Source organism: Lacerta agilis, chromosome 1 (assembly GCF_009819535.1).
Source record: "Lacerta agilis isolate rLacAgi1 chromosome 1, rLacAgi1.pri, whole genome shotgun sequence".
In the NCBI taxonomy this organism is placed as follows: Eukaryota; Metazoa; Chordata; class Lepidosauria; order Squamata; family Lacertidae; genus Lacerta; species Lacerta agilis.
The window spans coordinates 54511638-54524843 of NC_046312.1; the positions used below are offsets into that span (position 1 = coordinate 54511638).

Sequence of the window (13206 nt, forward strand, 5' to 3'; positions counted from 1 at the left end):
AAAGCTGCCAGCCCTAATAATCTGCATTGCACAATGCACAAAGAATTTTTCTTTGTGGAAGGAAATTAACAAGATAAATCAGACATGTTCCACCTCTAATTTCTTTGACTGTAGGATATTGCTGCATGTCATTTCACAGTACTCCACCCATACATTACCCTAGTAGATGTAGAGACCCAGCATATGCCAAGAGAGAAGCCAGCACCAATTCCCTTGCCAAAATCTAGTTTATGGAGTTTTGCAAGCACAAGTCAGTCACATATTCTTGCCTTAATCCTGGGAAACATATGTTTTACAGGTAAACGCCCTGGTCTGGAATGAGTTCACTTTGCTTACTTCTCCAAGTAATCATATTCTGGAAGTCACAATAGCTGCTGGTTGCACAGCTAATGCTCTTGAGTCACCCATCACATTATTGTTAAGTGGGTGTGACTGCTTCCAAAATCTGAATTTGCAAAGATGCTGTAGGTTACTGTTTTAATTTGATCACTCTCTTAAGAATGATCTGTCAACCCAGAGCTCTGAACCAGATAACCTCCTTATTTTCTTTTACAAAGGGAAAGTCTGGTGCATTCAGTGTACAGTACTTTCTTTCATTGAAGAAAATGGGCATACATGGTCAGAGTTTTAGAAATAATCACAGTTTGTGGCACTTTTTGCAAGCTGTCTGAAGAACCTTGATTGGATTTCAGAAAGTTGTCATCTGCTTTCACTGTACAAAGTCATGCTTTTACCCTCAGCTGGTTCCCCCTTAGCTGTTTTAGGAGTAATCCCTGGTACCACTTGTTCACCAAAGGAGTGACAACAATCCAGAATGCAGCAGCTAGACTGGTGACTGGGAATGGCCGCCGGGAACATATAACACTGGTGCTAAAGGATCTTCACTGGCTCCCGGTATGTTTCCAAGCACAATTCAAAGTGTTGGTACTGACATTTAAAGCCCTAGACAGCCTCAGGCCAGTATATCTGAAAGTGAGTCTCCACCCCCATCATTCAGCCCAGACACTGAGGTCCACCTCCAAGGGTCTTCTGGAAGCTCCCTCACTGCAAGAAGTAAAGCTACAGGGAACCAGGCAGAGGGCATTCTTGGCAGCAGCACCCTCCCTGTGGAACACCCTCCCATCAGATGTCAAGGAGATAAATAACTACACAACTTAGATGAGCCACGTAGTCCCTTCCAACACTACAACTCTATAATTCTAAGTCATGTGGCCTATTAAAAGTGGAAGTAATCCAATGATAAGCTTTACACTTCAACTGGCAGCAGAGACAAAATTTATCAGGCATTGCGCCTGCAGGACAAGACTGTTTCCATTATAACAATTTCACAAATCAAGTTGCAGTTATGACATATGTAACTGTGCAAATCTGGCATTAAAGGGCTCTTTCTGCAGTCATAAGAAAATTGTGGTAGACAAAAATTACCGCATTCTGGCTATGCTAATACAAAATGCAATGTGGGTGGGAATTTTTTATTTATTTACACATTTAAAATTCACACTTTCATAAAAACATATCAAGGCAGTATAAAACATGAGAATGAAATCAACAAAAGAATCCATAAAAACATGTGTCACTCCCACCCCTACTGTATTCTACAGTATATTCATTTATGCTCCTATATCTTATTCTTTAAAACTGATACAGTTACAGCAGAGAAGGGGGTGGGTTCATGACCAACCCTATTCCTGTGACTGTAATTAGTTTTAGCTGTTTTAAACTCAGAGTTTTAAATTGCTGTTAACTGCCCTGGGACCACCTTGGTGAAGGGTGGGTAATAGCGTTAATTAAATAACAACAATAACATAATATCAATGTGTATCAAGGGACGCGGGTGGCGCTGTGGTCTAAACCACTGAGCCTTGGGCTCGCCAATCAAAAGGTTGGCGGTTTGAATCCCTGCAACGGGGTGAACTCCCGTTGCTCAGTCCCTGCTCCTGCCAACCTAGCAGTTCGAAAGCACGTCAAAGTGCAAGTAGATAAATAGGTGCCGCTCCAGCGGGAAGGTAAACGGCGTTTCCGTGTGCTGCTCTGGTTCGCCAGAAGCGGCTTAGTCATGCTGCCCACATGACCCGAAAAAACTGCCTGCAGAGTGGACAAATCCCGCTCCCTCGGCCTATAAAGCGAGATGAGAGCCGCAACCCCAGAGTCGTTCACAACTGGACTTAACTGTCAGGGGTCCCTTTACCTTTAATGAGTATCAACCCCACACTCCTGTTGCTGCTGCTACATATCCTGGCCCCGGGAAGGGTCCTGACTCAAAATGATCTGGGCAGAAGCAAAAAGTTCCAAATAGCCAGTAAAAAGTAAGTCAAGTAAGAACCAGAGCAGTTGTTCACTCAAATGGTAAAGAATTGGCAGGCTTGACTTCAGGTATTGATGGTTAGAGGTACTGATGGTTTTAGATGGCATTGGATGCCAACTCAACCATTGCCATTACATATTACATGTGCCCTAGGGCCCCTAAATCATGCAGTCAGCCTTGATAAGCATCAAGGCATGGAATGCCGTGTTTAAATATGTAAGGCCAGGTATACGTGTGTTATGTACACTGCTCAACACTGTTGGGATACTTTGCCCTGAAAAGCCCCATACCAATCCTGAAATAAATAAATCCCTAATTTCCCCCGCCTCAAAAAGCAACTAAGAGATCCGGTTTAAGTGCTACACACAATAAAATTAAGTTGGTTTAGAAGTTATACAAATCAGTGTGCTGACTAAAAGCAACATTCCTCCAGAGAATACACATAGGATGGCAGCCAAGGAAACAATTAATAAATTATATGGGCAAGCAACACCTCCGCTCAACCTCAGTTTGCACTCACCATACTGTCAGAGTGATCAAAGCTGCATCTGGCTTTTTAAAAAAGAGCTTTTGCTGCCATAGACATCTAGCTGGCACATCTATTCATTCCTTCTTGTTAATTTCCTTCTTTATGTTTACATTTTATTTGAGCTTTTTTTATTAGCGAACGGCATCTATACAAATTATGGTGAAACACATATAATCTAATCAGAATGAGTTTCTAGAAGATTCCTAATAGGACTTTTGAATACTTGCCAAGAGAGTTTTTAGGCTTTCTAATAAATTTCTTAAATGGACCCGCTGGCCTGTTAGTTGTTTGAGAGCCCTCAGGTTAATATCGGGGCACTTGCTTTCCAATTTCTAAAAATCATCAGTGTAGAAATGTCTGGTTCAGTGGATATTATTATGTAATTAGCAGAGTCAAACTATATGTGAAAACTGAAGTTATCACCATTTCCCCCTGTGCTAAGGGAAGAACATTTGAAATGCTAAGCACTTTTTCTTGACTACCACTGATTTCAGCAAAACCTCCAGAAATGACAGCATATATGGAAGCCAACACTCTAGGTTTAGTAGCCAATTTTTACGTTATTTCCTCTTTCTTTTTTTGCAAAGAAATGCTTTCCATAAGTACTTGCAAAGGGCAATATCCAATTGTGTCCATCTGCTTGCAGAACAAACTTCTACCCACAGAATAGGACTTCCCCTTCCTCTCTTCCTCACTACAGCCTCTGTGCACCCACAGAATCTGCTTTTAATGGCTGGAGGGAAACATCCATACAATATTAGATTTCACCTACAATTCTGATTGCTTGCAATTGCCTGAAGACTTCAGCATTTGCAAATCATGCAAAACTGATGAATAGGTAATGCACTCCCTAAGCCCAATTTTCCAGATTTAAAAAGACCAAGAATCTATACATTCAAACCAAATCTCATTGTGAAGATTTCTTCTGGGACAGAACCTTTTCAGACCACAAGAATAATGGAGGAAGAGATTTGTGCTTTTTGAATGCCCCGGACATCAAAAGCTAGAGTTATCAGAGAGTTGTCTGTAACAAATGTTTCTCTCCAATTGACAAATAAACAGGAATTTTCTTATGGGAAAATTGCACTGGAAAAACTGTCAGGCGCAGTACCGTAGTTATATGAAGTGATACAATCTCAGAAGAACTCCACCACATTACTTTGCTGGGTGTTCACTGACCAGAAACATATGCCTCAAAATCTCCCTCAATATAGCATGTTCCCTTCAGAGTCAATTAAAAACAGTGCTTTACTTCACAGTCAAGGGTTTGCTAGCTGGAGGAAGGAGAAAAGCACAAGACTTTTTTCAGCAGTAAAAGAGATAGCCCATCCAACTGCTATTAATGACAAACGATGCTAGCCTGTAAAGTTTCCCATGGTCTATTTAAGTTAAAGGTCAGTAGGCGGTCTGGAGGTACAGCACTGGTGAACTATTTTAAAATCGTGTCTCCTGTTTCAATACATTCAAATATATTTCAGTAGAAATATATTTCATCATACCCTTTTGCCAAGGCAAACATCCTCTTTTTAATTTTCTTCTTTTTTAAAAGTAACTCTAAACTTTTGATACACAGAAGCTGACGGTCTCTCTGCCTGAACTGAAACTGCTGTCAAATCTAACTTTTAACACACTGCTCTAAGTGCCTATTAACAAACCACTCACTCATTGAAAAGAGAATACCACTGAAACAGGAGACCTGAATGATGACAAACCAGGGGCCTGCAAAATTCATTTCACTTGGCATAAAGCAAAGCCTTTCCTGAAACTGTTAAAATGCCCTTTTTAACATTGAAACATACATTCTACATTTTACCTAGGCACAGATTTTGCTATGCTTAAGTACTGCAAAATAACCCTAAAAATATGTGACTATCTGTCCTACATAGTCAATGTACATAAAAGTGCATGGCAGCCCTGTATGAGAGCTACAGGCCAGCCTCGGAAGAGCCTCAGAACTAAAATGTTTGCATAGGCAGAATTAGAAAACTTGCTTTACACAGCTTTGTCACTTAACTTCTCCTGCAACCTGCACTTAAGAAATCAGAGCAGTTTCTACTGGTAGGCAGGTAGACCAAATTTGGGATCAAATTCTATACTACCATAACGGCAGCAAGCTGAAAGTTATTTAATATATTATACAGACTTACACAGGGGTTACATTCCAGGCCCCTGCATGCAAAATTGAAATCATGTAAAAGGATTTATTTATTTATTTTGTGATGACCCATGTAAAAGTGGTTGTGCGCAAGTAGAACATGCATAAAGGGGTGGTGGTGCCTGTAATTATATTTCTAACCACCATTTAGAGTTTTTGCCTTATGCATCAAAACTTCTTAAACAGTCTATGTACATAACCAGCAATTCCCATGAGAGTCAGGGGAACGTGACTACTGGCTATTTTGAGTCCAACACATGCAGCTGCCCGCCCTACGTAAGGATCCATTAGGTGCCCAGTACATATTAGTAACTTGAAGAAGTCCAACCTTCCCAAAACTTTTATACCTATTGCAAACCTTGATGCATAGGGAAACTTCACCAGTGGCTGTTGACATTTACAATACAGTAGGCCTACCTACAAGGAGAAGTAATAATCTTTCCCATCTGTGCATATAAATCAAAGCGCATTTCCAAAAAATACTGGTTTACATTTGACATAGTGCATACCTACATTGTCATGTTATTAAAAGAAACAGTCACTGCCAGCTTGGTTAGCAGCACGTTTATTCATCCACTACTCCAGTGTTCTTACATTATGAAAATGAAGTAGAGGTGCTACTCATTTTTCACTAGCTCATTCATAAGCAATAGCAGCCATATTACATTACTTCCCCTTCCATCACAGATTGTTGATACAACTCTGTTCCATAACGCAGTCTAGCAGCAAACAATTTTGGAATCCTGTGTTGTTTCTGAGCAGGATACGACTCTTGTTGCCCTGAATGTAGAGAGAAGCGCAAACATTGGCTAGTTTTGCTTCATTAGTGCGTTCCTGGAAAAGATGTGGGAAACAGCAGGAAGCCAGGTGAAATGCCTGCAAAATTTTAACAGTGCAATAACATTGCATTTTTTTCTCCAGGCAAATCTCCACTTGTCTTTTGAAGAGCCCTTGAATAGGCAATGCTTTGCAACACTGGTGATTTGTTTGCATGTGTTTTTGAATTAAGTCTCTGGCTGTATTTTGACAAACTCAGCAACAATAGTTGTAGCACCAGGAAGGGATAAACCTACTAAGGATAGGCTATGTTAATGACATATTATTAATCATAATATATGTCTGGTTTCTTCATTAGGAAAGACACTTAAACTACTAAGCTGCGGCCCAAATATGTTTCCATAGTCCTAAGACTTTCCTGATTAGATGAGAAATTGGAAGCTATTTTGAATCAGGTATTTATTCCCTTGTTTTAGCTGATCTCCTGAATTTATTATGCTATACAAATAAAGTAGTCACTATTTTACATGACCCAAATGAGTTCAAACATCATATTTTATTCTTCTGTTTATGTATCTTCCATTTGAGAACTATATGTGACTACCTTATGCAATGATCAAACGCAAATAAAAGGCCTTCACAAATGAACATATACTTCTCAACATTCAATGGTATGGTTCCCATTCACCAAGCACATGTGATTTGAGGAGCGGGGAGAATTACTGGTAATTGGGCATTTCCTTGCTTGTCTGTAATCAGTTTGGGTCAAAAACTACCTACTGTACTACATAATGTATAAAAAGAAAGCTGTTTTCATTTGTTAAACAAAGAGTAGTATTGAAAACAAAGTCACCCTTTAGTAATAAAGTAGAGCTAGGAAAATAAAGCAGAAGCTGATTATTACATTTCAAGTTAATCTACACGTATCATAAAAATTCAAGAATTAGTTTTGGAAGTTACCCATATTAAATAGACTTTAACTCCAAGGTAAATTTGTATATTTAATTCTCTTACAGTGATTGTACTGATATGTATGCAGGGAAACTGGAAAGCCTTCTCCCCCCACTCCCCGCCCCCATGTTAATTTCTCTCATTCATCTTTGAGTTCTGCAATTACAATCCTGATTACTTTATACTTTTCAGAATACTACAGTGAATAAGATCTGGAACTTGGAAACTAGCATTTGAGATTTTGTTTTGCAGAACTTAATAGGCACAGTTAGCAATCCTGGTTAGGAGGAATTGTTCAAACCATAGTTCAGACATAATGGCTAAAAGAAAGAAAGCAATGAATAAAGTCCTGTTTATCAGAGGGAATTGAAGAGGAAGGAACTTGTGATCACAGTGGGTATTCATCTCAATGCAGCCAAAGAAAGCTATCAGTAGTGTGTGAAATCCAAATGTTTATAACAGCATACTTTTCATGGTCGTTTGCTTCATTTTTAGGAGTTAAAGACAACCATGGGAACATATGTCTGATATAAGTTCCTAAAGATCCCAACTATGTGTTTTTTCCCCTCAAAGAAACTTCTGTTGCTGACAGTTATTGGGGAAAACTAAATTTGAACAAGGGGTGGGGGTGGTCCTTCTCTCTTTTCCACCACTTAACCATCAAGGAACATGCACACAAAGCAAGGTTTTAGGTTTTAAAAAATATTTTACACAGACACTTTATCACAATGCCTACAAGTATCATACACACAATAAATTCATACCTATATCAAAGATGCAAAAAGAACCCTCAGCCTATATTCAAATTTTGACAATCAAGTGTCCACTATTGTAAAAGTGTTCCTTTCTTTCATTAGCAATATGACAACTTGTATTTGTACATTTTATTATTATTTTTTATCCTAACATTCTGATTTATTACCCAATAATGTTTTTGTTTTCCAGTGAGAGTCAATTAAGTATTAATCCATTACATTAATGAACATCAAACCAAATCATTATCATTATCTAGCCAATTATATATTCCTGCTAATCTTTTGGAAAAATTATTTTACCAACATGGGAGATCTCAGTTCTCTTACCTGTCATTGCTTTCCTGTGTGATGTTTAGATTATATACTGAAAGGATGCAAAACCCTAACCATCTGGAGGTGTGCAACTAAGCTTTGAAAATCTTTCTATCTCAGCTCCGCAGCTCAAAGATAAGAATTTGTAACACTTCCTAGTGTCCAGGTACATCTGTTAATAACAGGTTGTTAAATAACAACCACCATTTCAATAAACATTTGAAATGGTAGGGCTATGTCATTTGTTATAATGTTGCAGGATTTCTATTCATAACAATAGCAAACCAGAAATACACTATCTGAAGAAGTGTGCATGCACACGAAAGCTCATACCAAGAACAAACTTAGTTGGTCTCTAAGGTGCTACTGGAAAGAATTTTTTATTTTATTTTGTTTTGACTATGGCAGACCAACACGGCTACCCACCTGTAACCAGAAATACACAAGCATTCTCCAAAATACTTTCAGCACTACAAGTCCTGTGTATATAAGAACTCAACTGGTCAGACCAAAGGGTCCATCTAGTCTAGAATCCCATTCTTACAGCAGCCAACCAGAAGCCTATGGGAAGTCTGCAAGCAGAACATAAGTGCAACAGCGCTCGATCTCCACTTGCAATTCCATGCAACTGATGAATTGCATACCAAGTGAGTGCAAGGAACTACATGCAGGTGAGCAAAACACTCCATTCCTTCTTTGCTCCCGGGACAAAAAGGCAGTGGTCTGCTGCACAAGAGTCAGAGCTCTCCAACACTCCTCTGCCAGCAGACTAGCAAGTTCTGTGGACTTACGTACAAGGCCGCAATAAACAAGTGTGTAAAAATAAGGCAACCATGGGTTAAAGGGTCCCTGGAGAGTTACACAGGACATGACCCTTTAAAAGGCCATTTTGCACATTGTGGTTACCCACTGTATAACTTCCATTGCCATGACCATGTCATGAGAGTTGTGTGCACAACAACTCTCCATATAGAATGTATTATTCCCCTCACCCAAGCACCACACTTTTTGTGGGGGTGGGGAGCTCTCAAATGACATTTTAAAAATCAGCCCACAGCATAGCAAGCTGCTGCACAGAAATGTATTTCCAATATGACAACAGTGGCAGCCATAATATATAAACTGACCCCAAGGCTCAAGTTAACACAAGGCTGTAAGAGAGAGACAACTTGGAGATTAGAAGACCACAAGACTGACCAAAGCCAAATTCTATTGATGTGTATAAATGTGTACAAATGCTTCCAGTGAATAAAGTCCAGGTGATGCCCCTGGGAAAATACGCGACAGCTGTGAAATTCTCAGTAGAAGAGTTTGGATTTGATATCCCGCTTTATCACTACCCGGAGTCTCAAAGCGGCTAACATTCTCCTTTCCCTTCCTCCCCCACAACAAACACTCTGTGAGGTGAGTGGGGCTGAGAGACTTCAGAGAAGTGTGACTAGCCCAAGGTCACCCAGCAGCTGCATGTGGAGGAGCGGAGACACAAACCCGGTTCCCCAGATAACGAGTCTACCGCTCTTAACCACTACACCACACTGGCAGTACTCTTACAAACATGGTGTAGCAAATGGCACAGTCCTCCCAGTGCTACTTTTCTATTTGCTGAACTTATCCAGCAGAACACTGTACTTACACGAGTCAAATAACAACAATTTTCAAATATGAAATATTTAAATGGTCTCTTTAAAAAAATCTGGGTTAATAAATGTGTGTCATTTTTGCTTGTGCAGCAACAGGTGGTGATGCTGCTTGCAATGGTAAAACTACTATATGACATTGAAAGCAAAGAATGCAACATAATGTGACATCAATGCATCTGGAGATAAAGCACTCCTAATATTATATGGGGAAGCTCATAAAGAACTGTATATGAGCTTTGCAAACACTTTTTAAAATCGCAAAGTTGCTACAGCAAAATCCTTTGTACACCCACAGCATCTTCTGCCAACATCTACTACAGCAAAGTATCACTATTTACACATGGTTATTATTAAATACAAACAGACAGCAGATAAATCATTCCGCTTAGATGAGAATGGAAAATCTAAGATGGAATGATGTGTTGTGCAGTCAGGGCAAAAAAAAAAAAGAGGCGAGTTTTATGTCTAGCACCACCAACTTTGCTTAGTTTTGATAGAATTCTCCCAGTTCCCACTGTGGGCACATTTTATGTGTAGTTGCAGTTGTGTGAAATGCTTTAATTGGGGTGGGGTGTGTGATAAAGAAGATACTTATAACACAGACATTTTGCTAGCATTTTCACTAAATCTAGTAAATAGAAATGGCATTTGAACCTGTGTTCAATTCAATCTGAAAGACATTTTGAATTGTTTCTTTTAAAGTTTTGAGTTGGGCTCCACAAATTTCAAGTGTTATAAAGAAAAAACAGCACCAGAGTAATTCCTCTGCATCAAGTGTTCTAAATTATGAGTTCTTACAACATCTGTATCTGCTGCTAGAAGTGGAGATGCAAAGCTGCATTGATCCAGGTTTTGAAGACTTAATACATAGTTCACATTTTCAGGTATCAAGGGCCTGTGTTTAGCACTGCTAAAAGTGCCTCTTCCAGGTTACCTGGAAGCAGCCAAATTTCAAGTGTCTTATTCTCATCACTCTTTGGTGTGGATTTCTTGGGTGAATTAGAGGAGAGGAAGAGTTTTTGCCTTTCAGCAGGGGGCTGGAGCAGAAGACTTCTGGAACCTTCCAAACATGTGGTATCACAGAGATGTGTGGTTCCTCTCTCCTCAACTATACTTCTTTTTCTAGAGATATGCTGCTGAGTATCACCTTTCTAACTCATGCCAAACTCACTTAGAAGGGAAGAGGATCTGGATGGAAGTACCCCAAACAAAACTCATCAAAAGTCAGACTGATGATACTGGTTGGGCCTTTCAAAACACAAGATTAGAGTATCTCTACAGAAAGGAAGGTTGCTGCCAAAACTCCAAGAAGGAGAAGGAGAATGTCAACACAAACACCAACCAAAACCTGATGCTCCTTTGGGACAGAAGGGCCCTGTGGTTCCATGTGTATTTTTATGAAATACAATGAAGGTTTACCCCAGGACCTCCATGACACTTTGCACCACAGCTAGATGTGAAGAACCCCAACACCAGAAGTCACTAAGGTCACATTTAACCCCTTATGTGGTTGTTCTAAGCAAATGAATGGGGCAGGGGAAGGAACTTTCTGAATAGTCATACCTCTAGTTGTGTTGGGTTCAGGTTGAGGATTTTCGGGTTGTGAACGCTTCGCGCATGCACAGGAGCGCTCTATTGCATCATGCGCAAAAGCAGAGCTCTACTTACAGACTTTTTGGGGTGCGAACGGCACCCCAGAATGGATTGCATCCGTAAGTAGAGGTACCACTGTACTATGAATACTCTGGGTGGGGTGGAATATTTTACAATGTTGTTGTATATTCCTTCAAGAAGCTCTCCCTTCTCTAACACAGGACTGATAGGTTTTTAAAAAAATAAATAAAAAATATAATAATAATAATACAAACTGAACTGTGAGAAGAGACAGGCATGGTAAGGCACTTTGTAAAACACTACAGAAATTATCAACAAACTACAGTACAGTACTTAAAGGGAACAGAGCAGAGAGATGGAGCTGCCAGTCACCAGCCTGCCTCTCCAGCTGAGGTGAAGAGTTTGGGGGGGGGAGGGGGAGAGGAATAGGCAACTCTACCACACACGCACCCCAAACAAAACAAAAAACCTGGTATCGTAGTACTTCTCCCCACCTGGGGCTATATCGCAACCAAACAACATTGTCCGAGAATATCCAGGTAACCCTGGAAAGAGTAGACGCAAACGCACTCCCAAGTTGCTGCGCATGTTGTGCTTTGTGTGAGGCGGCTCTCCCTCCTTTCCAAGTCCACACCGAGGGGGGTCCTGGACCCTCGCAAAGCCCGCACCTCCTCCGCCACCCTCAGCCTGAGGGGGACATAGTAACACGAGGGGAGCGTGAGGCGCCGCTGCCCTCCGGGGTTCCTGCAGGTCCGTCCCCACGGCGCGCTCGACTCCCCTTCCCCCAGCTCGCCCTCCAGCCCCGGGAGCCGGAGCTCTTTCCCGCCCCCCATTCCCCCCTTTCTGTGGGTGCGCGCCCGGCGCCGACTCACCCGCCGAGCCCAGGAGCAGCCACAGCAGCCACATTGCCCCCAAGCGCCACGGCCGCTCCGGAAAGTTTTAAGGCTGTGCCGAGCGCCTCCGCCTCTCGGCCCAAGCCCGGCCCAGGCCCAGGCGGCTGTGCGGGCGGGGAGGGGGGAAGCGGGAGGAGGGCCAGGGGGAGGCTCCCTCCTTCCCCAGCAGCCGGACCCTCACGCCCAACCAGGCAGCCAGCCTGCCTGCCGTCTACGCGCTCGCTCTCCCGTTGGCGCGCAGCCTCTGGAGCGCAGGCTGGCGAGGCTACTTGGTGCCATTGCACCGCCCTCGCGGCTTCCCTGAGCCCTGGCGGCCGCCGCCGCGCCCTACCCTACCCCGCGGCGCCCCTGTTTCCCCAGCGCCGTCTGCCCGGCTCCGAGCAGGGCTCCTGTTTGAGAAGGGGCCCCGAGCTCGCTCCGCTTCCCCTCCTCGCGTCACCGTGGACACAGGCTTACTTTGGAGTAACACCCACCGGATTCAGGGGCTTGCCCTCTGAGCAAAACGTGTGGAGGCTTAGAGGTAAATGTGTTCAGGCTTAGCTTGCCACTCAAATCAGTGGAATTTAAGAGTAAATCCGGCTAATCCTAAAACTAAATGTATCAGAAGCGTCGCTTCAGTAGCTAGACCCCTACTGTCTAGCTAAACTCACGGGATGGCCGCAGAAGCAAGGCTGGGAAAGTACCGGTATGCTCGTTCAATTAACAACAACGCAAATATACTCTTTTTCTGTTCCAACAAGTTAAACGCCAGATTCCTGGGAAATTTCTCTTAAAAGCCACTTCCTTAACAGAAGTGATTTTAGGCAATATTGATACGGTATGATCCGAAAGCAGCTTGGTGGCAGTTCCCGAAATAGGCCCATTCCCACAAAAAGGAACACAAGGAATGAGGGGCCACAAAATAAGGCTCAGGACTAGTTCATTTATTATGGCATAAGCTTTTCAGAGCACATGCAGGTTCATAAATGAACTGTGCAAAACAAAAAATAATTCTAACCTTGATAAATAAAAATGAGCTACTCTGAACAGGCGCATATCCAAGACATTTTCTTTTCCTTTTTTTGTTCAGTCACCATCTCTCATGTCTTAAGGGCTGTTGCGAGATCTAGAAGGAGGTATAAATGGCTACAAAAGGAGAGTGGTGGTGGTATCATAGGTATCATGATTTGGGTCTTTTTACCAGTGTTTTGCATCTTTGGGGTGAGTTGGTTTGTTTTCTCTCCCCAGCCCCCTTGCTACTGCTCCAAGACTTCAAACAAACGTTTCCTGGTCCGA

The 13206-nt window shown here is 41.9% G+C and overlaps 1 protein-coding gene across 4 annotated transcripts in view; it reads right to left on the minus strand.

Annotated features, from left to right (window-relative positions):
- The window catches only part of LDLRAD3 (low density lipoprotein receptor class A domain containing 3), a 112909-nt gene extending 100682 nt beyond the window's left edge, over positions 1-12227 (minus strand). For 2 of the 4 annotated variants that reach the window (XM_033149733.1, XM_033149748.1), the window contains exon 1: positions 11911-12227. In XM_033149733.1, coding sequence (XP_033005624.1) covers positions 11911-11944 — 34 coding nt within the window. In that variant the 5' untranslated portion in view covers positions 11945-12227. The remainder of the gene's footprint in view (positions 1-11910) is intronic. The other 2 variants (XM_033149741.1, XM_033149724.1) reach the window with 2 other exon arrangements.
- Between the last annotated feature and the right edge of the window lie 979 nt (positions 12228-13206).